Here is a 26762-nt window from a genome sequence, read left to right as displayed (position 1 = left end):
CAGAAGTGCACGGTTCTATATTCACCTCAGTCGGCTATTAGTCCCAGCGGCTATAATGACTGAGGCGGATTTAAAGTGGTTGTCCCAACTTTTATGGCAGAGATGGGAATAACCAGAAAGCACCAGCAAGGGGAGGCAGCGTTCCGAAAAATGGCAGAGCAGCCGGCGCTCCGCAACTCCCATAGCAGCAAGTGGAAGCTAAGCCATTTCGGCAGGCACTTACTGTGGTTATTCCCATCATGGCCATGAAATGTTCAGCTGGAACAACCCCTTTAAATCACCCGCACCACAGGTCAATTTCAGCGGAGGATTTCTTATGTACCAGGTGAATGGGTCTCATCCACACCACTGACTGCATCGGCATCACTTACGCCACAGGAGCCTGGACACCAACCAACTGAATTGATTTTAAAAGATGTGGGAGAAGGTTCATTTATTTCAAGAGGCGTATAAAAAAAAAAAAAAAATGTTTTATTCAACTCTAAGCAGGGTTACTGCAATATCATACAGCAGATGAAAAAAAAAAAATCTTCCAATAGGTTACAGGCATGTGCCAAGAAGGCCGGGCGATAGACTGGTTAATATTAGATCAGCTGTGACGTCTCCTGGGACGGTACATTGCAGAAGTAGGTCAGGAGAACATTTCTCCACTGACAAGTGTGAACGCCGCCTGCAACATCTTCCCTCATTTCACCACGCGGCTTTCCATTTTTAGGGATTACTACATTTGGACAGGACGCTCCTTGTGACCGCAAACCTGGATGTAGAACATTAGGGAGGAAGAGGGCAGCGACTTACAAAGCGGGTGCTCTCACATTACACCTTACGAATCCTGCTCCGCGTCTAGAGACGAGACCCATCCAGCGCTGGACACTGCTGGAGTATTACAGCATTACTGTAAATGAAGGGATGGATCGAGAATACGCTTCATGGAAAACCATCAGTCCTGTGAAGTCATCACAGTAAAGATCTTCTGTGTCGTTGGCATTAAAGGGGCTGAACAACAGGCAGATGACCCCTTTAATCTCCGCTTCTCACTACAGTTGTGCCATCCGCATTGTAATCATTAGATTTAATTACAATAACGGAGGAGCATACTATTGATTAGGGATGAGCGAACTTGTGTTTTCAAGTTCAGCGTACAAGGTCTTGGTTCGGGTTATCTAAGAACTCAGTTATGGTCCGTGGTGGCGGAATCCATAAGGGAATTCTTAGATAATCCGAACTTTGTACGCCGAACTTGAAAACATCCATACTATTGATGACCTGTGCTCAGGATAGGTCATCAATATCAGACTAAGTGGTCCAACGCCTGGCATCCCCACCGATCAGCTGTATGAAAAGGGAGGTGGCGTCCGTGCAGGCGCTAATTTCCTCTTTAAGATTACACTGCGTTTTGTCTCGGAGGCAAAGTGTAATTAGAAGTGCTTATTCCATTCATTCTAATGGGACAAGCACTTGTAATTACACTGCGCCACCGCTGCGAGGACGCAATGCTTGTACGAGCGCTGCCGCCTCCTCTTCAAACAGCTGCCTGGCAGGGGGGCCAGGAGTCGGACCCCCGCCGATCTGATCTTGATGACCTATCCCGAGTATAGGCCATCAATAGTAAAAAGTTTAACCTGGACAACCCCTAATTGCTCAAAGCAAGCCTCTGGTTCAAGAAATTAACTGTGCATCTGGTTGTGTTCTGTCCATTTCCCAGTTAATGTGGTATTTTTTGTCTTGGTCAGGAGGGTTGCATTAAAATATTTTAACCGATGCCATTCCCCCCCAAAAAAAATAAAAAATAAAAATGGGACAACCTTTGAAGGCCCATTTGCACTGGCCAATCATAGTTATCATTTGCCCACGTCGGAAAACCAGCGATGAGCAATAAAATTAGAATCTACTGTTCTGCGGTAAATCAGAGTGATGCTCAGTAAAATACTATTTCATTCATTTCTATAGCGCCAACATATGCCACGGCGCTCTACAGACACTGATCGGTCGCATCTGAGCCCGTCTCCAATGAGTCTCACAAACTTGATTCCAAATCTACCGACCAGTACGTTTTTGGAGTGGCTTGTAGCAGCATTTACATTCACATGTGCAGAAAGCTCCCTCTAGTGGCAGCTGCAGATGGACAGAATTTTATCATTTACCAATGTCTATATCCAGTGAATACTGCATACATCAGGCATGTTTTCTCCATACTGATGCCAAACCTCCAAGGAAGAGGTATGCTGCAACATAAAGGCAGGGGCAAGAACATCACAAGACATCCTGTGTGAATCCTCCCCACCTAATGGACGTGAGCCAGAATGAATCATATTACGGCAAAAGGAAGGCACTCGCAGGGCTTGTCTGTGCAGCTTCCAGGATATTACCGGCCAAAATGAACACAATTTCATCAGGTAGGAGGAGAATTTTACTATTGTGATCCCTTAAAACAGTAACTTTTTACAATTCTCAAAATGTTGTGTTAAAAACCTACTGTAAAAAATTAAGTAAATGAGTGACTAATTCTCAGCACTGCTGTGCACATACCATCTCCATACTGTCTTAATAAACCTTCTACTTCATGCCAGGTTACTGTTCCTGCTGACTGACATTTATGCCATTATTTGGAGGCAATAACCTGGTGTTAGGAACCACTCACACGTGCTCAAAATGGGTCTGCATCTGTTCCACAATTTTGCGGAACGGGTGCGGACCCATTCATTTTCAATGGGGCTGCAAAAAAAATGCGGACAGCACACCGGGTGCTGTCCGCATCCGCACTTCCGTTCCATGGCCCCGCAAAATAAAATAGAACATGTCCTATTAGTGTCCGCAGACACGGACAAGAAAAGGCATTTCTATTATAGTGCCAGCCATGTACAGTCTGCAAAACACACACATGGCTGGTGTCCGTGTTTTGCGGACATGTGAATGGACCCTTAAATGGAACCTGCCCTTATAAATAGTTCCCACCAGGCTGTATACCTTAAAAATACCCCAGTCGCCATGCATACCTTAAAAAGGGGTTTCCGGTTCTTACATATTGATGACCTACCCTCAGGACAAGTCATCAAGGTCAGATCACTGGGCGTCCGACACCCTCACCAAACAGCGTTTCAGGTAGCTGCGAGAAACCATACCGTGGACAGAAGGCTCCATCCAGTGTGCAGTTTCCAGCACTGGCCTGTATTACACCTGCTGATAGTCGGGCAGATCATCACTAACAAGCGTTCATAGGACTGCTGGTCAGAGATGATCTGCCAGTGTAAGGGCTCTTTCACACGAGCGGATCCCGTGAGTGGTATCCGCTGCGTGAATGACAGCCAAGCCCCGTTCCGCACAGCAGAGACACGGAGCATTAACATGATTGATAACGCGCCGTGCCCCTCTGATCTGTGACAACTTTATCTCACTGTGATTTTGTAGTAAAAAGATCACAGAGAGGCACGGAGCGTTATCAATCATGTTACTGCTCCGTGTCTCTGCTGTCCGGAGCAGGGCTTGGCTGTCTTTCATGCAGCAGATTACCCGCACGGGATCCGCTCGTGTGAAAGAGCCCTAAGAGTTCTGTCGATTACGATCTGATGCCGGCAAACATCTACGGTATATTTTTGTTAGCCTGCATAAAAAGTGCAATTGCCCAATGAACGAGCAAACAAAACAAAACAAAAAAAAATAACCATTTTCCGGCAGCAGATCTTGCTGCCTAATCACTGTCTCTGCTGCCGGCAAATAATGATTCTGTATAGGGACGAGCAATGGCATTCACTATCATTTCTTCCCATACTGTGGAGGGGACTGCTGCATGTAAATGCAGAGGTCTCCTCCCCCGACCAGCAGGCGATCATCAGCCTCATCCGGTGGTCTAATACCAGCCTTACTGCAGCTCAGCTCGCATTCATCTGATAAGCAGTGCCCTGGCAGAGCTACTACACAGTGGATGGCACCTCATACTTCTGGCTCCATCCCCTGTATAGTTTCTCACACTGCTGCGATCCATTATTGAAGACCTATCCTGAGGAATGGCCAACAATATCTAAGTATGGAGAAAACCCACCTAAAAGGGCCGAAAAATTCCTACACTGAATGCAAATTAGAGTTCAAGTGTCTGCTGGGCATATCCTGATTTTATAAGTGTCCTGCGGCCTCAGTGCCAAGACAGCCCCTCTTTGATTAACGTGGACGACACCACATACATCATCCACAGGCCACTCTAAACCTCAAGAAGTACAGCAGAGAACTGGCACATGAGCAGTGTTTATATTGAGACGGGCGCATAAGCTGAGCAAAATCGTATGCCATGAAAACTACCCAATATCCAGAGTGAACTGTGGATGACGTGTGGGGTCAACTAGGCCTATCAGATCTTAGCGCCAATTAATTTTTTTTTTTTTTTTTTTTTTTCCATATTGATAGCCTACTATACTCAGGATCGATGGGGGTCAAGCTCCCAGCAACTCTGCTGTATGAAGCGGCCACGGCGCTCCATTAGGCTTCTTTCTAGTCTATGTTACGTGACGTTTGTCACTCACATGGCCTAAAAGCAGCTCGGCTCCATTCAAGTTTATGGGGCTCAGCTGCAATACCAGGCAAAGCCACTATCAAACGGACGGCGCTGTGCTTAGTAAGCTACGAGGAGGCTGCTGCCTTCAATGGAGCGCCGGTGAGCACTGTGGCCTACTCAAACAGCTGATCAGCAAGGGTGCAGGCCATCAATACGAAAATCCCATAAAAACCCCTTTAAGCCCCAATCTGCATATATGCTGGATTTTTTCCCAAGCTTTGTTTTCTGAAGTACGCAGTTACTGGGTGCTAATGGTGAAAAACTAGGAAGGCATCTTCAAGGGATCCTGGTGGGGATGGTTTGTAAGAGGACAACCTGATGACTGGCTCTTCATAATAAACATGGTAAAATGCACGTCTGTTGTGCTGTTTAGCGCATTATTCAGGTATAATTATTTTACTAGAAATAAAAACTGCAGCAAACATCAAGTGAACATATGGCCTGGTGCCAACCAAGGTTTAGAACCAAAAACTAAGCAGAACAGCAGATTCCCCAAAATAAGTATAAGTATGCCAAAGGTCAGAAGAGGTGCTGAAACCAGAGGACCTCAGATGCATGTGAAGTCGCTCACCTCGCATGCCTTGGAAGCAGAAAACACAGGAAATATTATTTTCCTGTGCCCTACAGCAGTGCCGACAAAACTGCAGCTCCGCTACTGAAACAAACAGCATATTAAATACCGTTAAAGGGGTTATGCCATAATTAGTGTAAAAAACTGACAATCAGACATCATATATGACATGACAATCTCTTCATAACAAAGCTAGAACCAGCCCTGTACCTCACATGGATCCAGAGGTCTCCCCCATTCATTGCGCCAATTGCTAGATTTACATCAAGCTGGCAGCTGAAGGAAGGAACGCAGTAGGGGTGAGCGAATTTTATATTTTGAAATTAGAGTTCGGGTTGTGGTATAATCTGAATTGCATTATGGATTCCGTTTAGGGTTGTTTCGGGTATCGAAATTTCAATACCAAAATCGATACTTTTGTACCGGTTTAAATACGATACCGGGATTTCTATTTTTGCGATACTGGGCTGCGCGGTCTAGTATAGAACATGAGCGCACTGCTGTCAGCGTGCTCCAAGTTCCCTCAGCAGCACAGGGGAGAAGGAAGCAGTCTCTGCCTCCCCCTGTGCCGCCAATGAGGAGGAGGGGCAGGCGCACTGCGCCACCAATGGAAGTTAACTTGTAATACAAATACAGGAGGCGGTAGAATCACATAGCCGGCACCCTTCCTCTATGACAGGGGTTAACTGCCGCAGTATCATTGGTGGCGCAGTGCCCCCTCCCCGTCAGTATAAAAAACATTGGTGGTGCAGTGCGACCTTCTCGCCCCCCCCCCCCCCCCCAGTATTAAAAGCGTAGGGTTGTTTCGATACCCAAATTTTGATTCTCTTTCGTCACCATAAAAAAGTATTGCGATACTCAATACCAAAAAAAAAAAAACACACCAAAAAAAAAAAGGAGTGCATTTTGCATTTTATGAAACGTTCGGCCCATAATAGAACAGTCCTATCCTATTTTTTGGGGTGACAAAAAAATGGCGAATCACATGGTTTTTATTTATTTCTGTTACAGCGCTCACCGCATTAGAGATATTTTTTAATAATTTAATAGTTTGGACTTTTCGGACATTGCGCTATGTAATATGTTTATTATTTTATATATTTTATATGTAAAATTGGGAAAGGGGGGGGGATTTAAACTTAATATTTTAGGGTACTTTCACACTAGCGTTTTTCTTTTCCGGCATAGAGTTCTGTCCTAGGGGCTCTATACCGGATAATAACTGATTAGTTATATCCCCATGCATTCTGAATGGAGAGCAATCCGCTCAGGATGCATCAGGATGTCTTCAGTTCAGTCGTTTTGACTGATTAGGCAAAAGAGGAAACCGCAGCATGCTACGGTTTTATCTCCGGCGAAAAAAACTGAAGACTTGCCGAAATGCCGGCATTTTTCTATATAGGAATGCATTAGTGCCGGATCCGGCATTCAAAATAAATGTGTAAAAAGATACAAGACGGATCCGTCTGTCCGCAAGACAGATTCGTTCTTGCAATGCATTTGTGAGATGGATCTGCATCCGGATGCGTCTCACAAATGCTTTCAGTCACATCCAGATCGGCATCCGGTCATCACATGATCTTTTACCATGGTGATTGATCATGTGATGGACCATGTGATGACCGGAGTGACGTCACCACAGGTCCTGTTGCTGCACACAGCAAAAAAGGAGACAGAAGAGATGCCGGCTGTGCGATCAAGTGGATTAAGGAGAGTTAAATTATTTTTTTTTAACCCCTCCAGCCCTATTGTACTAAGCATTCTGTATTCAGGATGCTATTATTTTCCCTTATAACCATGTTATAAGGGAAAATAATACAAATCTACACAACACCGATCCCAAGCCCGTACTTCTGTGAATAAGTTCGGGTTTTGGTACCAAACATGCACAATTTTTCTCGCGCGAGTGCAAAACGCATTACAATGTTTTGCACTCGCACGGAAAAATCGCGCATGTTCCCGCAACGCACCCGCACCTCTTCCCGCAACGCCCGTCTGAAAGAGGCCTTAGTGTTTGCGTTTTTTTTTTACTTACTATTAGCCCCCTTAGGGGCTGGAACCCTTGTCCTATTCACCCTTAGACCCCTTGCACACAAGCGAGTTTTCCGCACGGGTGCAAAGCGTGACGTGAACGCATAGCACCCGCACTGAATCCGGACCCATTAATTTCTATGGGGCTGTGCACATGAGCGGTGATTTTCACGCATCACTTGTTATAAGGGAAAATAATACAATCTGCACAACACCTAACCCAAACCCGAACTTCTGTGAATAAGTTTGGGTACCAAACATGACGATTTTTATCACGCGCATGCAAAACGCATTACAATGTAATTTTCCCGCGACGCACCCGCATCTTATCCGGGCCAAAAACATGACGCCCGTGTGAAAGAGGCCTAATACAAATACAGGAGGCGGGAGAATCACATAGCCGACACCCAAACTTATTCACAGAAGTTCGGGTTTGGGTTAGGTGTTGTGCAGATTGTATTATTTTCCCTTATAACAAGTGATGCGTGAAAATCACCGCTCATGTGCACAGCCCCATAGAAATTAATGGGTCCGGATTCAGGGCGCTACGATCAGCGGCAGTTAACCCCTCAGGTGCTGCACAGATTCGCAAAACACATACGGACATGTGAATGGACCCTAATAGAGAGCAAGGGATCAAAAGATCCCAGGTTCTACCCCTAAGGGGGGAAATAGTTAATAAATAAAAACAGTTAAAAAAAACACCAAAGTATAAATCACCCCGCTTTCCCAATTTTACATATAAAATATATAAACAATAAATAAACATATTACATATCACCACGTCCGAAAATTCCAAACTATTAAAATATATAAAATGTAAAAAAATCCTATGCAGTGAATGCTATAAAAAAAAAAAAAAAAAAAACTGCGCGATTCGCAATTTTTTTGGTGACCTTGTCCTCCCAAAAATAGGATCGGACTGTTCGATATAGCCGGACGTTCCATAAAATGCGGAATTCACGCGGTATCGAGTATCGCAATACTTTTTTATGGTATCAAAAACTAAAATTTTGGTACCGAAACAATTCTAATTCCGTTACCACGGACCATAACGCAATTCCATGAAGGAATGCCTTTAGAGGCATTCTGTTATTCATTCCTAATACTACAGAGGGAAGGATCGCGGTGCAGCCGATCCCCAACTACAGAGGGAATGATCGCGGTGCAGCCGATCGCCAACTACAGAGGGAAGGATCGCGGTGCAGCCGATCGCCAACTACAGAGGGAAGGATCGCAGTGTAACGGTGCTAGCAGAGAAATTAATAGGGTCAGTGTGACAAGGACGTCACGGTGTGACCCCATTCATTTTTATGTTAGCACTGCTAGACTGTGATCCTTGGGCACAACAGCTGTCACGCGATCAAGATCTCCATGCAGCCGAACCCCAACTATAGGGGAAATTCAGCCAGAACAGGCTTCTAATACATGGGAAGATCACACTATCCATGGTTGTGGACCAGTACACATTTCCAAAACATGGCCTCATGCACACGGCTGTTGTTGGCCAATGCCTGTATTACGGCCCACAAACAGCGGGTCAATATACGGGGACCGGCTGTTTGTGCACCACATCACGGATACATTCACCTGTAGCGCTTCCGTAGGTTTTCTGTCTGTGCCTCCACACCACATGCACTACTTTTTTTGCAGGGTGGACCGTCGGATGCAGATTGTGGACCCCATTCAAGTGAATTGGTCCAGGGGCGCATTCGGTGGGCCACATGTTCAGCATGGGCGTCCATGCCAACAATGGCCGTGGGCATGAGGCCTAAAGGGTTCTTGTTACAGACACTCAAATACAAATAGGCATATGGCAGGGACATATTCTGTGGTAAAAGGATAGTGTGAGGCTTGTAATTCTGCTACTTCATCTACAAGAGTCCTATGTGAGGTCAGCTCAGTATATTCCCTGGACTATGGGACGGCTTGCCCAGCAAGCAGAGAAAGCACACTCAACTTGCAAGTGGCCTGACTTGGCACGGAGGCCGGTATCTGCTCTGTGTGTATTTATGGACGGCTTCTTTCAGACATCACCTCCCCCTGTGATAGGTCATCAGTATCTGATCCGCGGGTCCAACACCCAGAACCCCCATGATCAGCTGTTTGAGAAGGCGCTAGTGCCCCTGTGAGCGCAGAGGCCTTTTCGCAGCTTACTCAGCACAGCGCCGTACATTGTATAGTGGCTGTGCTTGGTATCGTGCTCAGCTCCATAGAAGTGAATGGGCTGAATGCAATACCAAGCACAGCCACTATACAATGTACGGCGCTGTGCTTGGTTAGCACAGTGAAGGCTGAGGCTCTGCCTTCTGAAACGGCTGACCAGTGGGGGTCCCAGGTATCAGACTCCCACCAATCAGATACTGATGACCTATCCTAAGGACAGGTCAGTTAAAAAATCCCAGAAAACCCCTTTGAAAATACCTCCTGGGCCACAAGCAATCCTAATGTAGTTGTAGAGCCGCCCTTCCTACATTATACTAGACAGTTCATACAAGGTGCGTGCCGGATCCACACATACAGCACCTCCTTACCTGAACGCTCACAGTACTAGATGTACCAAATGTATACTAGAACAGATCCACTAAACAGATACCACAAATAAAATTGTGTTTTGTATTCTAAAAGCTGTGCCGTTAACCACGTGGCATAAATTGCCAGTTACGGTACTCTTCTAAGGTTCCATATAATTACAGCAATATCAAATTTGTAAAGGACTTTGTTTTACTACTTTGGCACAGAAAAAAAAAAAACATTTCATGTGCAAAAAAAAAAAAAAAGTTTTTATGCCGCACATTTCAAGAGCAGTGACTTTATTTTTCCATCTATAAAGCAAAATAAAGGCTTGGATTTTTGGGGATTTCATATAACTGATCAACTTATTTTTTGGGAATGGAACACCATTTTCTGCTTTTTTTATGCCTTCACAGGCAGGTGTTACTCTTTGGCAAATTATTTTATTTTATTTTTTAAATTGTAAAATACTTTTTTTCCATGAACTTTGACTTATTATTTAGTCCTGCCCAACCAATACTGCCTGTCAGCAATTCTGGGGTTGTGGCAACTTGCGAGTCGCCATGTGACCCCAGACAGTTCAAGAGCTGCACAGCGATCTCTGGTCATGTTTAGGAATTTAAAAAAAATGTATAATAAATATATTCACAAATACCTTTCATTACTTAGAATGGCTTGTTTTGTCTAGAGAGCAATCATTAGGAGAAATAAAATGGCCGCTGTCCTATCGGTACACACAAAACCTGTCCCAATCACACAAGAGGACAAGTTACTTCACCACAATGAGCCATAGTGCTGCCTCATCCTCCTCTCTGCTCTGCTTGTCAGGAATCATGATGCTGAATACAGGGGAATCTCTGTGGGAATGGAGAGGATGAGGAGACATGAAGTAGAGAGAGGAGGGTGAGGTGTGGCTGATGAGCAGCAGCACTTGTTTACAGTCTCCATTACTACAGTCTGTCATGTCCGTCCTCTGTACTTCATGTCTCCTCATGAACTAAATTCCCCAGAGATTTAGCTAAAGTTCTTATCATCTGTATTCAGTATCATAATCCCTGACCAGTAGAGAGGAAGAGGAGGATAAGGAGGCAGCTCTTTACCTCAGTATTGTAAAGTAAGGCTACTTTCACACTCACGTTTTGGGCGGATCCGTCATGGATCTGCAAAAACGGATCAGTTACAATAATACAACCGCATGCATCCGTTATGAACGGATCCGTTTGTATTATCTGTAACATAGCCAAGGCAGATCAGTCATGAACTCCACTGAAAGTCAATGGGAGACGGATCCGTTTTCTATTGCGCCGTTTGGCTCAGTTTCGTCAAGCGGACACCAAAACGTTGCAGGCAGCGTTTTGGTGTCCACCTCCAGAGCGGAATGGTGAATGATCGGAGGCAAACTGATGCATTCTGAGCGGATCCTTTTCCATTCAGTATGCATTAGGGCAAAACTAAGTATTTGGATTTTCTTAATTCCCAAAGAACCCCTTTAAGGCCCCTTTCACACGGGCGAGTATTCCGCGCGGATGCGATGCGCGAGTTGAATGCATTGCACCCGCACTGAATACCGACCCATTCATTTCTATGGGGCTGTTCACATGAGCGGTGATTTTCACGCATCACTTGTGCGTTGCGTGAAAATCGCAGCATGCTCTATATTCTGCGGTTTTCACGCAACGCAGGCCCCATAGAAGTGAATGGGGTTGCGTGAAAATCGCAAGCATCTGCAAGCAAGTGCGGATGCGCTGCGATTTTCACGCACGGTTGCTAGGAGACGATCGGGATGGAGATCCGATTATTATTATTTACCCTTATAACATGGTTATAAGGGAAAATAATAGCATTCTGAATACAGAATGCATAGTAAAATAGCGCTGGAGGGGTTAAAAAAAAAAAATTCGAAATTAATTCACCTTAGTCCAGTTGATCGCGATGCCCGGCATCTCCTTCTGTCTCCTTTACTGAACAGGACCTGTGGTGAGCATTCATTACAGGTCAAGGACCTGTGGTGACGTCACTCCGGTCATCACATGATCCATCACCATGGTAATAGATCATGTAATGGATCATGTGATGACCGGAGTGACATCACCACAGGTCCTTGACCTGTAATGAATGCTCACCACAGGTCCTGTTCAGTAAAGGAGACAGAAGGAGATGCCGGGCATCGCGATCAACTGGACTAACGTGAATTAATTTTTTTAATCCCTTCCAGCGCTGTTTTACTATGCATTCTGTATTCAGAATGCTATTATTTTCCCTTATAACTATGTTATAAGGGGAAATAATACAATATACAGAACACCGATCCCAAGCCCGAACTTCTGTGAAGAAATTCGGCTTTGGGTACCAAACATGCGCGATTTTTCTTCCGCGAGTGCAAAACGCATTACAATGTTTTGCACTCGCGCGGAAAAATCGCGGGTGTTCCCGTAACGCACCCGCACATTTTCCCGCAACGCCCGTGTGAAAGAGGCCTAAGATTGCCATGTAGCCCCAGTCTAAGGCCATGCTGGGAGGCCTGGAGCCCTTTATTAGACTTCTGACCGCCCCACCAGAACCCTGTGATTGTGTCACAGTGATGGTGAGCGATGGGGTGGCAGAGTGAGTCTCCTCTGTCTAACCACCTATGCTGTAGCGCTGGCAAATCGCAGCGCTCAGCTCATAGCCTGGCTATGAGCTGAGCGCTGCGATTGGCCAGCGCTACAGCATAGGAGAAAGACGCCGGCAGCTTCCCCTGGGTGGAGCCTAACTATGAAGATACCGAAGGCTATAACGGGCGAACGGAGCGGCGCCCGGGGATAACAGTAAGTGCAGGGGGATCCCTGGGCGCCGCTCTACATGTCTGTATAGTCAGTTTAGATACTTTATTCTGGTGAAAGGTCCTCTTTAAGTCCAACAGCAAGTGTGCACCCACATGTGTGTAGACACACCTTTATATTGATATTACAGGAAAATCAAATAAAAATATAAAATTAAAAAAAGTTACTTGTTAAGAAAAACGCTCTCTCCTTTTGAAGTAATGACCCCATCATAGACCGGTCAAGTTACCCGCCCTTGTAGTATTACGTTAAACTCGTCCTGTACTTTACTTGCAATTATCCCAATTATGCAGGGGGGAAAAAAAAACCACACCTTTAAGAACTGCAGATGGAAAAACTGCCGGTCGCCTTCCCCGCACTCACTGCTTCCTCCAGGATGACCGGGCAGTGGTGCTGGCTGCAGCTGTCACACAGGTTGACAAGTCAGTAGATTTAGGACTCCGCAGAACAGGCCCACAAGAGCCGCACACAGGATGGCGGTAATCCATTATTTACATTGTGCCAACATAATAGCATAAAATGTAACAGCAAGAAAACTCCAGATTTCTGCTGGGATTTATTTGAAGAAATTTGCCTTTCATTTTGAAAAATAATATCAAAAGGACTGGATTTCGACATGCCTGATCCTTGTACCCCGAGGGATAAGCAGTGTCTGACAACTGCTTATCCTGCTCTCCACACTGAAATACACATGCACTCTCGGATTGTCAGAACGTTCATGGCAGTCGGGTCAGGCGAACGAGCTTCTGTCAGCGACCTCGTGTTCAGTCAGCTTAAAGGGGCTGTCCACCTTTGAAACACTTTTGTGCAGTCTCAGCCAGCAGTGTGGAGGGAGGCATACTTACCTGCCTCATACCGCTCAGTTCTGGCTCCTTCGGTCCACCGCGCTCCGGTTTCTTACTTGTCCAATTTCCAGGGTGGACGTGGCTCACGAGTGCTGCTGCAGCCAATGACTGGCCTCAGTGGTGACGTGTCCCCCAAGCAGAGACATGGCTCCTGACCACTCTGGAAGTCGACCCCGAGCGTCGCAGAGCAGGTAAGAGTACTTTCACACTAGCGTTATTCTTTTCCGGTATTGAGTTCCGTCCTAGGGATTCAATACCGGAAAAACATGCTTCAGTTTTATCCTAATGCATTCTGAATGGAGAGCAATCCGTTCAGCATGCATCAGTTCAGTCCCTCTCACGGTATTTGGCCAGAGAAAATACCGCAGCATGCTGCGGTATTTTCTCCGGCCAAAATTCCAGAACACTTGCCCATTAAAATAAATTAAATGCCGGATCAGGTACCAAGTGTTCCAGAAAACCGGATCCAGTTTCCCGGTCTGCGCATGTGCAGACCTTTAAAAATGCGGAAAAATAAATAAAATACCGGATCCGTTTTTTTCCCAGATGACACCAGAGAGACGGATCCGGAATTTCAATGCATTTGTCAGACGGATCCGCATCCGTCTACAAATGATATCCGTTTGCATACAGATTTCCGGATCCGGTAGGTAGTTCCGCCGGATCCTCACAACGCAAGTGTGAAAGTACCCCAAGTATGCTTTCGTCTGCAGAGGGGGGGCTGCCCAAAACTGGACAACCCCTTTAAAAGGGGGTTGTATAAGATTAGAATAGGTTTTCCTACAAACAGCACCACTCTTGTCCATGGCAGCTTCTGGTATTGCAGGTCAGGCCCATTCACAAGGGCTTCCAAGTCGCTGTACCTGCTCCACCGCACAGCTGGTTTTAGAGATAATTGGGGCCCTGGGGAACATGAAAATTGGGGCCCCCTGAATCTCCATTATGCTTTATGGATGTGAAGCTCTTCGCAATCAGTTCCGTGCCCTCCTCTCAGGTTACTACAGGGGCCCCGAGCATGGTGTTGGGAACGCTACAAAAAGTGGGCCCTTTGCCGCCCCCCAAATACAAACCCTGCTCCATCCTGATCAGGGTAATAAGCCTGGTTATAGGATCGGCTGCTCCACTGAAACCAAACTGGTTGTTAGGCAGCATTTCCCTAGCAACCAGCCTGACAGACATAGCACAAACAGCCCATTACCATCTCAAGTTCCCAAAATTTTTATTTAATAAAAAGGTGGAATAACTAAATCCTCACAGGAATATTCATCCGACTCCAGCGACTCCCCAAATGACTGGAGGTATTCAGCGGCCCCCAGGGGTCGCCAGCCCTGTAACTTCAGGTCCCCTCTCCATAACACAACCTACAGGTACAGGTCTGTGTAATGTGTACAGTGCCATATGGAGAGGCATTGTATAGAAATGACGGGCGGCGGACTGCGTCTGGTTATCGCGCCTCCTCCTCCTCCCTGCCACAGCGGTGTATACGGGAAAGTGACAGGTGTGAGGAGAGGGGGGGGGGGGGGGGGGGGGGGGGGGGGCGCAGGTCACGTGGGAGGACCGTTACTGATAACCCATATACCTACATGTAGAGACGGCCGCACGTCACGTGACAGCACAGCGCCTCCGCGCTCTCCATTAACCCTCTCACAGCCGCAAAGGACGCCAAGTGCCGTCACAGGCAGCCGCGCACACCGTACACCAAGCGTCCAGTGCCCCCCGTTCCCAGCAGCTGTGATCTATCCCGCAGCCTTCCAGCCAGTGTCCGCGCCCGCCGCTGACAAGCACTCCCGTACCCCCCTAGTAAGAACGCCCATTACCTGGCTCGTCAACGTGATTCATTTTCCAGCTTCTGTTCGAACCCAGCCTATTCCGATTCCTCAGCGATCCTCTCTCCGCCATCTTGGCTCTTGGTTTTGAAATTAGCCCCGCCCGCCCTGGTGACGTCACGCCCAGTCTCCGCAGTCTGAGAGCTGCTCCTGGCTCTCCTGAGCGCCCGCCTCCTTTGGCAGTGCGCAGGCGCGGCCAGTCTTTGCCTGACGGCTTGCTTGTATAAACTCATTGACAGCGCAGTGTAGAAGTGATGTCTGCGGGGCTGCGGGCACCTGGAAGGGCTGCCGTGCGTGGTGGGCAAGAGTGATGCCCTTTCAAGGACACCCTGCCTCTGGGTGCACAGTCACTCCATCCAGTGGCAATTCTTGGCCTCTTCTGGAGTTCATGCTTCAGACAAGGGTGATAATCCTGTCACTGGACTAAATATATCCCTTAGGCTACTTTCACACTTGCGTTCTTTTCTTCCATCGGGGATCTATGCCGGAAGAATCCTGATCAGTTTTATCCCAATGCATTCTGAATGGAGAGAAATCCGTTCAGGATGCATCAGGATGTCTTCAGTTCCGGAACGGAACGTTTTTTGGCCGGAGAAAATACTGCAGCATGCTGCGCTTTTTGCTCCGGCCAAAAATCCTGAACACTTGCTGCAAGGCCGGATCCGGAATTAATGCCCATTGAAAGGCATTAATCCGGATACGGCCTTAAGCTAAACGTCGTTTCGGCGCATTACCGGATCCGACGTTCAGCTTTTTCTGAATGGTTACCATGGCTGCCAGGACGCTAAAGTCCTGTCTGCCATGGTAAAGTGTAGTGGGGGCCCCGGGGCGCCCCAAAGCGACGCCAGGGCGCCCCACGCGCATGGATCACGCAATCCATGCGCATGGGGCACCCCGGGAGCCGCACGGGCGGCAAGCACACTGCTCCCCACCACTACCATGGCAACCAGGACTTTAATAGCGTCCTGGCTGCCATAGTAACACTGAACGCATTTTGAAGACTGATCAGTCTTCAAATGCTTTCAGTTCACTTGCGGTGTTACGGATCCGGCGGGCACCTCCGGCAACGGAAGTGCACGCCGGATCCCAACAACGCAAGTGTGAAAGAGCCCTTACTCTCCCAAAACTAAAAGGGTTGTCTCACTTCAGCAAATGGCATTAATCATGTACATAAAGTTAATACAAGGCACTTACTAATTTATTATGATTCTTTATATTGCCTCCTTTGCTGGCTTCATTTGTTTTTTCCATTACATTATACACTTTGTTTCCATGGTTACGACCACCCTGCAATCCATCAGCAGTTGTCGTGCTTATACACTATATGAAAAAGCACCAGCCTATGAGCATTCCCACGGTCCTGGCCACCAGAGAGACCGGCATTTTTTCTATAGTGTGCAGCACCACCACCGCTGCTGGATTGCACGGTGGTAGTAACTATGGAAACGAGCAGAGTATAATGGAATTAAAAAGGAGGCAATATGGACAATCACAATACATTAGTAAGTGCCTTGTATTAACTTTCTCTACATGATAATGTTGGGGCAAAAACCCCTTTTCTATAATTGACGGGGACGGGGTCCCAATTGAGGTGTTCTTATGAGCGCTCAGAGAGCTGACACAGACACACTGCTGAATCTAATTCTCTTCTTCATTTCATACTAGCATACATCTTTATAACACTACAGATAATCACAAACAAATTTGGCACATCACCAAGGGGGTAGAAACTAATCATTTGATTCGTCCATAGTCAGGTGCAATACCAAAAGCATACCTTGATTTCGTGTAGATGTTCACCTTTTTCTTCTTGGCCAATTTACATTCCTCAGTTAGTGCCTTCAGTTCCGCCTCTTGTGCTGACATGTGAGGTGAAAGTGGTTCAGCTATCCCTACCTCATGCTGTGTGACCACTGCATATCCAGTGTGGAACCGGCCGTCCTCTCCCATAAACCTGCTTCCATCTACAAAATACTCAAAATCATGGTTATCAAGGGGGTTTTCATGTATATGATTAAATCCTGCCGTTTCTTGTTGCATTAATTGTACACAGTCATGGAGGTCATGATCCATCATGTCATTTAGGAGGCTACCTGTACCTTCTATGCCCCCTTTCCCCATTTCTGAATTTGTGATTGGTAACAAATTAGCAGGATTCAGAGTAGTACATCTTTTGAAAGAAATGTTAGCAGGCATGAGGAGTGCACATTGGAGTCTGAGTTGCCTGGCCATAGAAATATGCTTAGGTTGAACCTGTGTTAATATGCCCTGTACATGGGGTGTTTGTACAATCACCGGGTAGTCTAACACAGTTTCAGAGGCTTTTTCTATTATTGCCTGCACTCAGAGCCGGCGTTAGGGGGGAAGGGGGAAACTGGGCAATTGCCCTGGGCCCCCGTCACCAAAGGGGCCCCCCTTCCAGTCAGTGGCGGATGACGTTTTGGTCGGCAGCCCCGGGCCCAGCATCGCTGGGGGACCCAACGCCGACCCAAATGACCACATACTGTGGTGGGGCATGGGACCACATAGTTCTCTGCCCCACCGCCGATCACCGCCATAGGCTTCAGGCCTAGTAGGCCTGATGCCTATGCGGTAATGAAATCCCAGCGCAGCCGTGCGTGATGACGACATCACGCACGCCTGTCCCGGGACGCAGCACAGTGAAGTGGACCTGGACAAGGGTGAGTATTTAGGTTTTATATTTTTTTTATTTTAAGTGCCAACTTTGGGGGCCACACAGGAGGACATGTGAAGAGACAGTACATCGGGGGGAAATTGCAGTATGGGGGCAAATTACTATGTGGGGAAAATATTATGGTGGTATTACTGTGTGGGGGCAAATTATGGAAGGGATTGCTATGTGGGGGCAAATTATTATATGGGGCAATGTGGGGGAAACTACCGTGTGGGGGAAAACTACTGTGTGGGGGCAGTGTGGGGTAAATTACTGTGTGGGGGGAAACTACTGTGTGGGGTAAACTACTGTGTGGGGGAAACTACAGTGTGGGGGAAATTACTGTGTGGGGGCAGTGGGGTAAACTACTGTGTGGGGGCAAACTACTGTGTGGGGCAGTGTGGGGTAAACTACTTTGTGGGGGCAGTGTGGGGTAAATTACTGTGTGGGGCAGTGTGGTATAAACTACTGTGTGGAGGCAGTGTGGTGTAAACTACTGTGTGGGGTAAACTACTGTGTGTGGGCAGTGTGGTGGAAATTACTGTGTGGGGGAAATTATTGTGTGTGTGGGGGGGAATTACTATGGGAGGATTACTATGGGGGCAGTGTGGGGGAAATTACTGTGTGGGAGGGCAAATTACTATGGGGGAAATTACTATATAGGGCAGCGTGGGGGTGTTGCTATTGGGGAGGCACTGTAGGGACAATTCTATTATTTTTGGGGACACTATACAGGGCTTATTACCTGGAGCACAATATACAGTGTTATTATTACTGGGGGCACTCTAGGGGACATTATAGCTGCTGTGGACACTATAGGGACATTTGGGGTAATTTATCAAACTGGTGTAAAGTAGAACTGGCTTAGTTGCCCTGACCTCACCTTTCATTTTTGATAGCTCTTTTGGAAATCCAGTTCTACTTTACACCAGTTTGATGAATGACCCCAATTATGTCTATTAGTGTCACAATTTTTTCAGCAGTATAGTACCTGGGGTATTGGGTGGCGCAACAGGCACAGTATTGGGGGTGGCAGCAGGATGACACTGTGGGGACACTAGGATGGGAAGGTTGATGGAAAAATTGAGAAATCTAACGTGTCTGTGTTACAAGCTCTGTAGAGACAAGATGCGGCTGAAAGAATTAGTCATGGCGGTCTGGGTCAAACGGAGAAGAAGAGGAAAGAGAAGGTCTACATGACAGGAGATGTCCCTGGATGTAAGAGGTATGTGGTCACTATGACATGTAGAAAGTTTTTTTTATTAGAGAGTTACACTTTAAAGGCTATATTTGTTTGTCTTTCCAATCTGCTTCTTGTCTTTTTTTTTCAGTTAAAAGGATCGTCCTCAGGATAGGTCATCTCAGTATCATATCAGTGGGGATCTGACTCCTGACACCCCTGCTTATCAGCTGTTTGAAGAGGCCACGGCGCTCACCAGAGCTCCGGTGAGCACTGCGGTCCCTTTATAGTTTACCAAGCACAGCGCCGTACATTAGACAGCAGCGATGCTTGGTATTGCAGCTCATCTCCTTTCACTTGAATGGGACTGAACTGCAACTAGGCCATGTGACTGATATACAGTGACATCACTGGCCTCCCAACAGTTGATCGGCAGGTGTCCCTCGAGAAGGACGCCGGCCGATCTGATATTGATGACCTATCCTAAAGATAATCTTATACACCTTGCTGGTACTGTATTACACTTCAGTTTCTCTGCACGAGAATCTGCATGGAAAAACCATGTGTAATCCGCAATCAGTGCAGGCAGGCTATGTGTGAATGTGTTGTTTGTGCAATATTTCTTTTGGGGCCCCATTTAAAATCTTGCCCAGGGCCACACTTTGTCTAAAACCAGCCCTGCACTGCACTGCCGCTACCACCCTGACACAGGAGGGGGCGCCTCTGGCGACAGGATCTAATCCGGCTGAAAAGTATGCCACTGGCCTCTGGCGGTTACCATGTTTCTGAGTCAGTACAGCCGTGCTGTGACCCTGCATTTTTGAACAGAACAGGTGAAATTCCTTGTCATATTTTGGGATACCAAGGCTGGGGCTGAGATTATGCACAGCTTCAATGTATGGAAATTATTCACTGCCTCTTCTGTGAGGTGAAATGGGTGAGATGACAGACAATCATACAGAGGCTGCATTAAAGGGAACCTGTCATCAACTTTATGCTGACCTCACTGAAGGCAGTATAAATTAGTGACAGAAATGCTGATTTCAGCGGTGTGTTACTCATGAGCTAAAAGTAAGTGGTAATAACCATTGCAGCACAGGCCTGGGAAAGAGTCAAATCTACATGAGAAGAGTCCTGGTTATTCCTAATCTCCTGCTCTCTCACCCATCTGCTGATGATTGGCAGTTCTCTCCTAGAGAGAAAGGGAGAAAACTAGGTAGAAGACTGTCAGTCATCAGCAGGTGGGCGGGAGAGCAGGAATATATGAATAACCAGGACTCTTCTCAGGTGGCCGGGACTCTTTTCCAGGCCCAGTCTGCAATGATTGTGATGTTGGTTCTCGGCAACCACTTACTTTTAACTTATAAATGACAAACCGCTGAAATCAACTCACCTGTCTCTACTTTATTCTGCCGTTAGTATGGACAGCATAAAGTAGATGACAGGTTCCCTTTAACATGGAGGCATGTCTAATCCAGGGGCGACACCAGCCCCGAAAACACCCTTAGGCTTTGTGCTCCTTTGGGCACTTGTATCCTTTCAACAGCCTCCTTTCTTTCTGGGGTTAGGTGGCTAGCTCCATGGGACAGGCAGTGTCCTAGAAATACAATACAACTTCTGTTTTGTAGCTTTTCACCCGTTTTGATGTAGGAAAATTAAAAAAGATATATTTGCCTCACAGAAAGTCTCGTTGTCTTCAGCACACAGGAGCAAATCATCCACGTATTGTAACAGGACCACTGAGCCGGGCAGTGCCCAGTTTGTAAGCACAGATTGCAGAGCCTGTGTATACATGGTCAGGGAGTTCTGAGCTCCCTGAAGCAGGACGGTCCAAGTATACTGGTTACTCTTAAATGTAAAGGCAAACAGATACTGACAGTCTTGGTGCAACGGGACACTAAAGAAAGCATTTGCCAGATCTATCACTGTGAAACACGTAGCAGTGGATGAAACTTGTGACAGTAAGGCTACATGCACAAGACCGTTGTTTGGGTCCGCATCCGAGCCGCCGTGTGCTGTCCGCATCCGTAGCTCTGTTCGGCGGCCCCGCAAAAAAAAATATAACATGTCCTATTCTTGTCCGCGCTTTATGGACAAGAATATGCATTTATATTGCCGGCGCCCGTTCCGTTCCGCAAATTGCAGAAGGCAACACGGGCTGCTTCCGTTTTTTGCGGATCCGCGGTTTGCGGACCCCAAAAAACGGCATGGCCGTGTGCATGAAGCCTAAGGTATGTGGGTTTGGCACTATTGGAGTTTGTAAAACTGTTGCCTTGTTAACTTCTCTAAGATTATGAACCATCCTGTAACTGACAGGCTGTCCCTGAACTGGTTTCTTCTTTACTGGGAACAGCGGGGTATTAGCGGGAGATACTGTTTTTATCAATACACCGGCCTGGAGAAAAGCATCAATTTGACTGGCCACTGCTAACTCCTGGGCATGACTGAGGGGGTACTGCTTCACTTGAGGGGGCTGACATCCTGGCTTAAGATGCACAGTGACCAGAGACACGGGAAGTTTCCCTATGTCTGTTTTTGATGTTGCCCACAAATCCTTAGGTACAACCTCAAGAACAGCCTGGTCTACAAGGGTTAATTCTGATGGTTCAGTCTCAGGCAGGGCCAATCTTGCTGTTAAGGGACATAATACTTCCTCTGGGGCCCCAAAATTTACACGGGTAGTGCCATCGGGGTAAAAGTGTATGTGGGCTCCCAGAGCTTGCAAAACATCAGTCCCTAAAAGAGGTTCTGGCAGGTTTTCTTTAACTAACAATTGGGTAACAACTGTAATGTCTTTTATCTTTACTTTAACTAGCTCAGATTCACGGACAAAAACTGTTTCTCCTGTAAATCCCACAGCTGGTACATAACAAGGGTTTAACTGATGAGGCTGCAAGAAACTCTGTTCTGCCCCCGTGTCAACCGGGAATGGTACTGCCTTTCTGTTTCTGAGTATACAACAATCTACCTCGCACAACTTTTCCTCTCCATCCTTCAGTTTCAACCTCACGAGCTACTTTTATCCATGTATCAACCACTTCTTCACCTCCATGATCCTTTATCCAACCACAATGTGTTCTTCTGAATCTTTCCCAGCCTAGCTCCCTCCCTAAATCACGCTGCCACCGTACTAGTACTCCTAGGGTTAAGACTCCTATAATTCATCCCTGCCTTCTCCAACACTCTGTCCACATTCTTCAAACCCTCCTTACCACCTCTTTCCTCCACCAATGTTTTGGCTTTCTTATAACCTTCGGGTATACTAAAATTATTCCCCATTGCTCTTCAACTGTACCAGAACATCTATAGAAAGTAACAAAATTAAGACGCCTATGGCCCCTCGGTTTCCTCAGAGCTTCCTCACTATATCACCTAGTGTACTCTGTTACTGAGATTTCCCTTTCTATAATGTTCTGCAATTTTCCAAACACAGTAAAAAACAAACAAAACGTATACCGTGACTCCTAAAGCCAGACCAAAAACATGATCAATCAAAGTTACTCATGATCAGAAACTAAACCCAACAATCATAGGTATTTTCAACTTTCAAGGTTCTTTATCAATATGGGCTCGACTGTAAAAGGACTTTATACATATGTTCCTTCAACAATCCCTTGAACCAGACAACCGGTCAGGGAGGCAACCCCTTTATAGTGTAGGTTCCCCTATTTTGCGGCTGTTGGATCCTTACTGACCCAAGAAAGAGAGGACCAAGATTCTCGTGCCTGTTGGAGAAGGGTCCATGTGTATGTGCCACATTCCTAGAGGGAAGCTTAAGTTCCTTGTGTGAATATGTGGTGGAAGCGAGAACCTACAGTAGATACTTTCCCATGTTGTTCTTGACACTTTTCATTAAAATTAAAATTGTCTCATCATGGACAATGGGGGCATATCGCTAGGATATGCCCCAATTGTTTTATAGGTGCGGGAACAGAGCCCCACAAGTGAAGGAGGGCGCACTGCGTATGGGCAGCCTCCCTCCATTCATTTTCTATGGGGCTGGCAAAAATAGCGGAGCGCTGGCTCGGCTATTTCCTTCAGCCACATAGAAATGAATGGGAGCGGGGGCTCATGGGGAGCTGGCTTGGTGGTGGCCGAACCGAAGTCCTCCAGCCACCACCTTGCAGGGCTCCGTTCTCGATATAGGCGCGGGTCTCAGTGGTGGGACCTGCACCTATAAGACAATGTATACCCCCATTGTCCATGATGAGACAACCCCTTTAATAGCCAAGGAACTCCATACCTAGAACAGGCAGTGGGTAGGTACTGTTTCTGCTGCCATAGCAACCACAGTGGCTGCTGCCGGCCAGGGTCCATACCTTCAAGGGGGAATTGGACACACGCTCCTGACATAGTTTTAGTATAAGGCAACATGGCACGGTCACAAACATCGCAGCCAATTAGGCCGCAGGTGCCTTTTATTTAACTAATGAGGACCTCACTGTATATCTGGTCTTCATTGTTAATGGCCGCGTGATATTGAAGGTGGACAGAGGGGCAGTTTTTGGGGAGATAATTTGTCCTGCAGGGGCAGTATTTTGTGATGCATTGTGGTATTTGGCTCTGCTGGGGTGGTATAATGTACTGCAGTATGGTAACCGTATTGCTGGCCCCGCCTACTTGTGCTGACCCCCACCCTCTGTCAATTTGGGCCATACTACAAAATAGGGCCACTTTTAGTTTTTTTTCCAGGCGTTCCCAGTCCACTCCTGGCAACAGCAACTCTGCAGCAAATCAGTCGCCCTATCTTTAGTATCTGGTCTGGGGTCTGAATTAATGTAGGGGTCTGGTCTGGGGTCTTTTTTCTTATTTAATTCAAGGGTTTCATGCCTCCTTAGCCCCATCCTTCATTTTCTGCTTATTGGGGTGAGGTCCTATAGTCTTATAGGGGTTGTCCGGCATTTTATATTGATGACCTATCAGGTCATCAATATCTGATCGGCAGGGGGCGACACCCGGGACCCCCGCCAATCAGTTGTTTGACAAGGAGGCTGTGCTCCAGGTGAGCGCTGCTTCCTGTTTATTATACTGCCTATCGTCTCAGAAGTGAATGGAGCGAATACTTGGCATTACACTACCTTTTTGGGTGCAGTTTACACCCAAATCCAGGTGTACTGATATTAGTAAATGTGGACCATTAACTTTCACATTAATAAAAGCCTTAGTGCATGCTTGGATGTATGGATCTGGTACATGCTCGTGGGAGAAGGGGCTTTAAAAAGTTTACTATGAGGCCTAGCACCTTTTAGCTGCAACCTTGGGTTTATCAGGATCTTTGGGCATCCCAGCAGTCAGATCCCACCTTATCACACTGTTAGGGCTCATGCCCACGAGTGTACTTTCACGGTGTCCGTATTGCAGACCATAGACGGCGGGTTCACAATTTACTTGAAGGGGCCCACATCTGCCGGATATGAATGAAGACAGGGCTTCACTTATCTTTTTGCGGTGCCGAGGCACGGATTGGAAGCCCACGGAAAATGTGACAAAGCACTTCCATGGGCTTCTGATCCATGCCTTCACACCACAAAAAGGTAGAACATGTTCTATCTTTGGCCATATGATGCGGATCGCGGACCCATTCAAGTCAAAGGGTCCGCATCCGCAAGAGGAGTGCACACACCGCCAGTGCTCATGCATTGTGGACCGCAATTTGCAGTCTGCAGCACGGGCACTGAGCAAGTATGCTCTTGGGCATGAGCCCTTATATATACAATTTTATGCAGAAACTGTGTCGCATTTTGTAGTATGTAGAAATAACTAACAGTATTACAGGAGGCCATATGGTTCTGAGAGCACGAGGACCTCGGGAAAAAAGTGAAGGGTCCTGGGGAAAAGACCCTCACCAATCATCATTTAGTTATGTACAGGGACAAATATTAAAGGGCATCTGTCAGCAAGTTTGTACCTATGAAACTGGCCGACCTGTTACATGTGCGCTCGGCAGCTGAAGGCAAATGTGTTGGTCCCATGTTCATATGTGCCCGCATTGCTGAGAAAAATTATGTTTTAACATATGCAAATGAGCCTCTAGGAGCACTAGGGGCGTTACCGTTACACCTAGAGGCTCTGCTCTCTCTGCAACTGCCACGAGGGATTGTGCCAAGTATGAAAGTTATCCCCTATCCAGAGGATAGGCGATAACTAACTAATCAGTGTGGGGACCCCTCACCAATCCCAACAATGGGGGTCCCAAGTTCCCATCTTTATGGAGTGGCAGACCGATCATGCGTCCTTTCTCTCCATTCATTTTTGGGAGAGTTCTGATCCCCAGAATCAAATATCGATTACATATTCTACTCCTGGAATACCCTTTTTAAAGGGGTCATCAGTATGTAAATCCCGGAGACCCCTTTAAACGTATTCTAGACCAGTAGAAAATTTGTCTGTTATACAGCATGTGCTTTCCACTATGTGGTGAACCACTGACACTTCATGGCAGATGATTTTTATGGATGTCGATGCACATGAGACTGGACTGTGACTGGACTGTGAAGTTTCCAATAGATACTCTATAATCTACAAAGCTTCTTGTATATGGAGCACGTGGATTACGATCAAGCCTTGTTGTGTGTGCATTAAAATAGAGCTTGCGGTGGAATTATTGATCCCAAACTAGGACATTGGAGCTGTTCACAATTTAGCAGGTTATTAGCTCCATAGTACATTGCCCATACTACTGACATGATGTGTATTTCATCTTACTGGCGGTGACATTACAGCCGGCAATACGCAATCAATAAGGAGACTATCAGTTCTCGTGCACATAAACATCCTTAGGCTACCTGAACACTGGTGCAGATTTACGGATTTCTCCACAATTCTGCACCAAATCCACACTCTAAAACCACATCTGTTGCGTTTTTTGTTGTGCTTTTAATGCGGTTTTGCACTAGATCTCATCCTTGCATTGCAAAGGGTGAAATCTGCAGGGGAAAAAAAAATCACACAATAGACACGGTGCAGATTTCAAAGTCCACACGGCAGGTCAGTTTTCGCATGGAAGAAAAAAGTGTGCACTTTGGCACTGTATTACTCTGCATTTTTTATGCACAAAGATCTGAGCAGAAAAACTGTAATCCGCAACGTGTGCAGGTAGCCTTATGTGGTATAGGAATTGACTAAATAGTAGGGACTGCCAGAAGCGGACTGGAAACTTTAAATGGCTTTAAATTAAAACAACCTAAAAGTGGCCCCATGTTGTAGGTGAATGCGGAGGCAACACAAGGTAGGCCACCAACACCGTAGTGCAACACAAAATACCGCCCCAGCAGAACCAAATACCACAGTGCAGCACAAAATACTGCTGCAGTGTTCGACTGTGTTCAGTTAGGCTCCTGTGGCTGCTGGCTGAGAGCACCAGATCGTTATGTATCTGCCAGCGGCTATGAGGAGAGCTTGGTGGGCCCCCTGGACATCAGCCCACTGGGTATAATTCCCTGTAGGGTCTATGGCCAGTCCACCCCTGGGGACTGCATATATAGCAACTGCTGCATGAGAACTCCACCAGTTATAGTTTTAGAGGAGCACAGCAAAGAAAAAGCTAGTGTTTGGAAATACTCATGTAGCATCTTGGCTTATCAAGTAGGAAAAAAATACTTTTTCGCGAAATAATACCAAAATGGACCTCCAAATTGAAAATGTTATGTTTAGTTAGAAAACAAACATTGTAAACTAACAAACATTATTCCATTCTTTGTTTTTACAGTGTTCACTATGCGGTAAAACTGACCGGTTACGTTCATTGTAGGGG

The 26762-nt window shown here is 46.6% G+C and overlaps 1 protein-coding gene across 2 annotated transcripts in view; it reads right to left on the bottom strand.

Moving 5' to 3' along the window:
* ATL2 (atlastin GTPase 2) overlaps nucleotides 1-15265 on the bottom strand; it is a 93051-nt gene extending 77786 nt beyond the window's left edge. For both annotated transcript variants that reach the window (XM_040429638.1, XM_040429639.1), the window contains exon 1: nucleotides 15147-15265. In XM_040429638.1, the coding sequence (XP_040285572.1) occupies nucleotides 15147-15228 (82 nt within the window). In that variant the 5' untranslated portion in view covers nucleotides 15229-15265. The remainder of the gene's footprint in view (nucleotides 1-15146) is intronic.
* Between the last annotated feature and the right edge of the window lie 11497 nt (nucleotides 15266-26762).

This window comes from Bufo bufo, chromosome 4 (assembly GCF_905171765.1).
Source record: "Bufo bufo chromosome 4, aBufBuf1.1, whole genome shotgun sequence".
NCBI classification, from domain to species: domain Eukaryota; kingdom Metazoa; phylum Chordata; class Amphibia; order Anura; family Bufonidae; genus Bufo; species Bufo bufo.
This window is presented reverse-complemented; position numbering and strand designations above follow the sequence as displayed.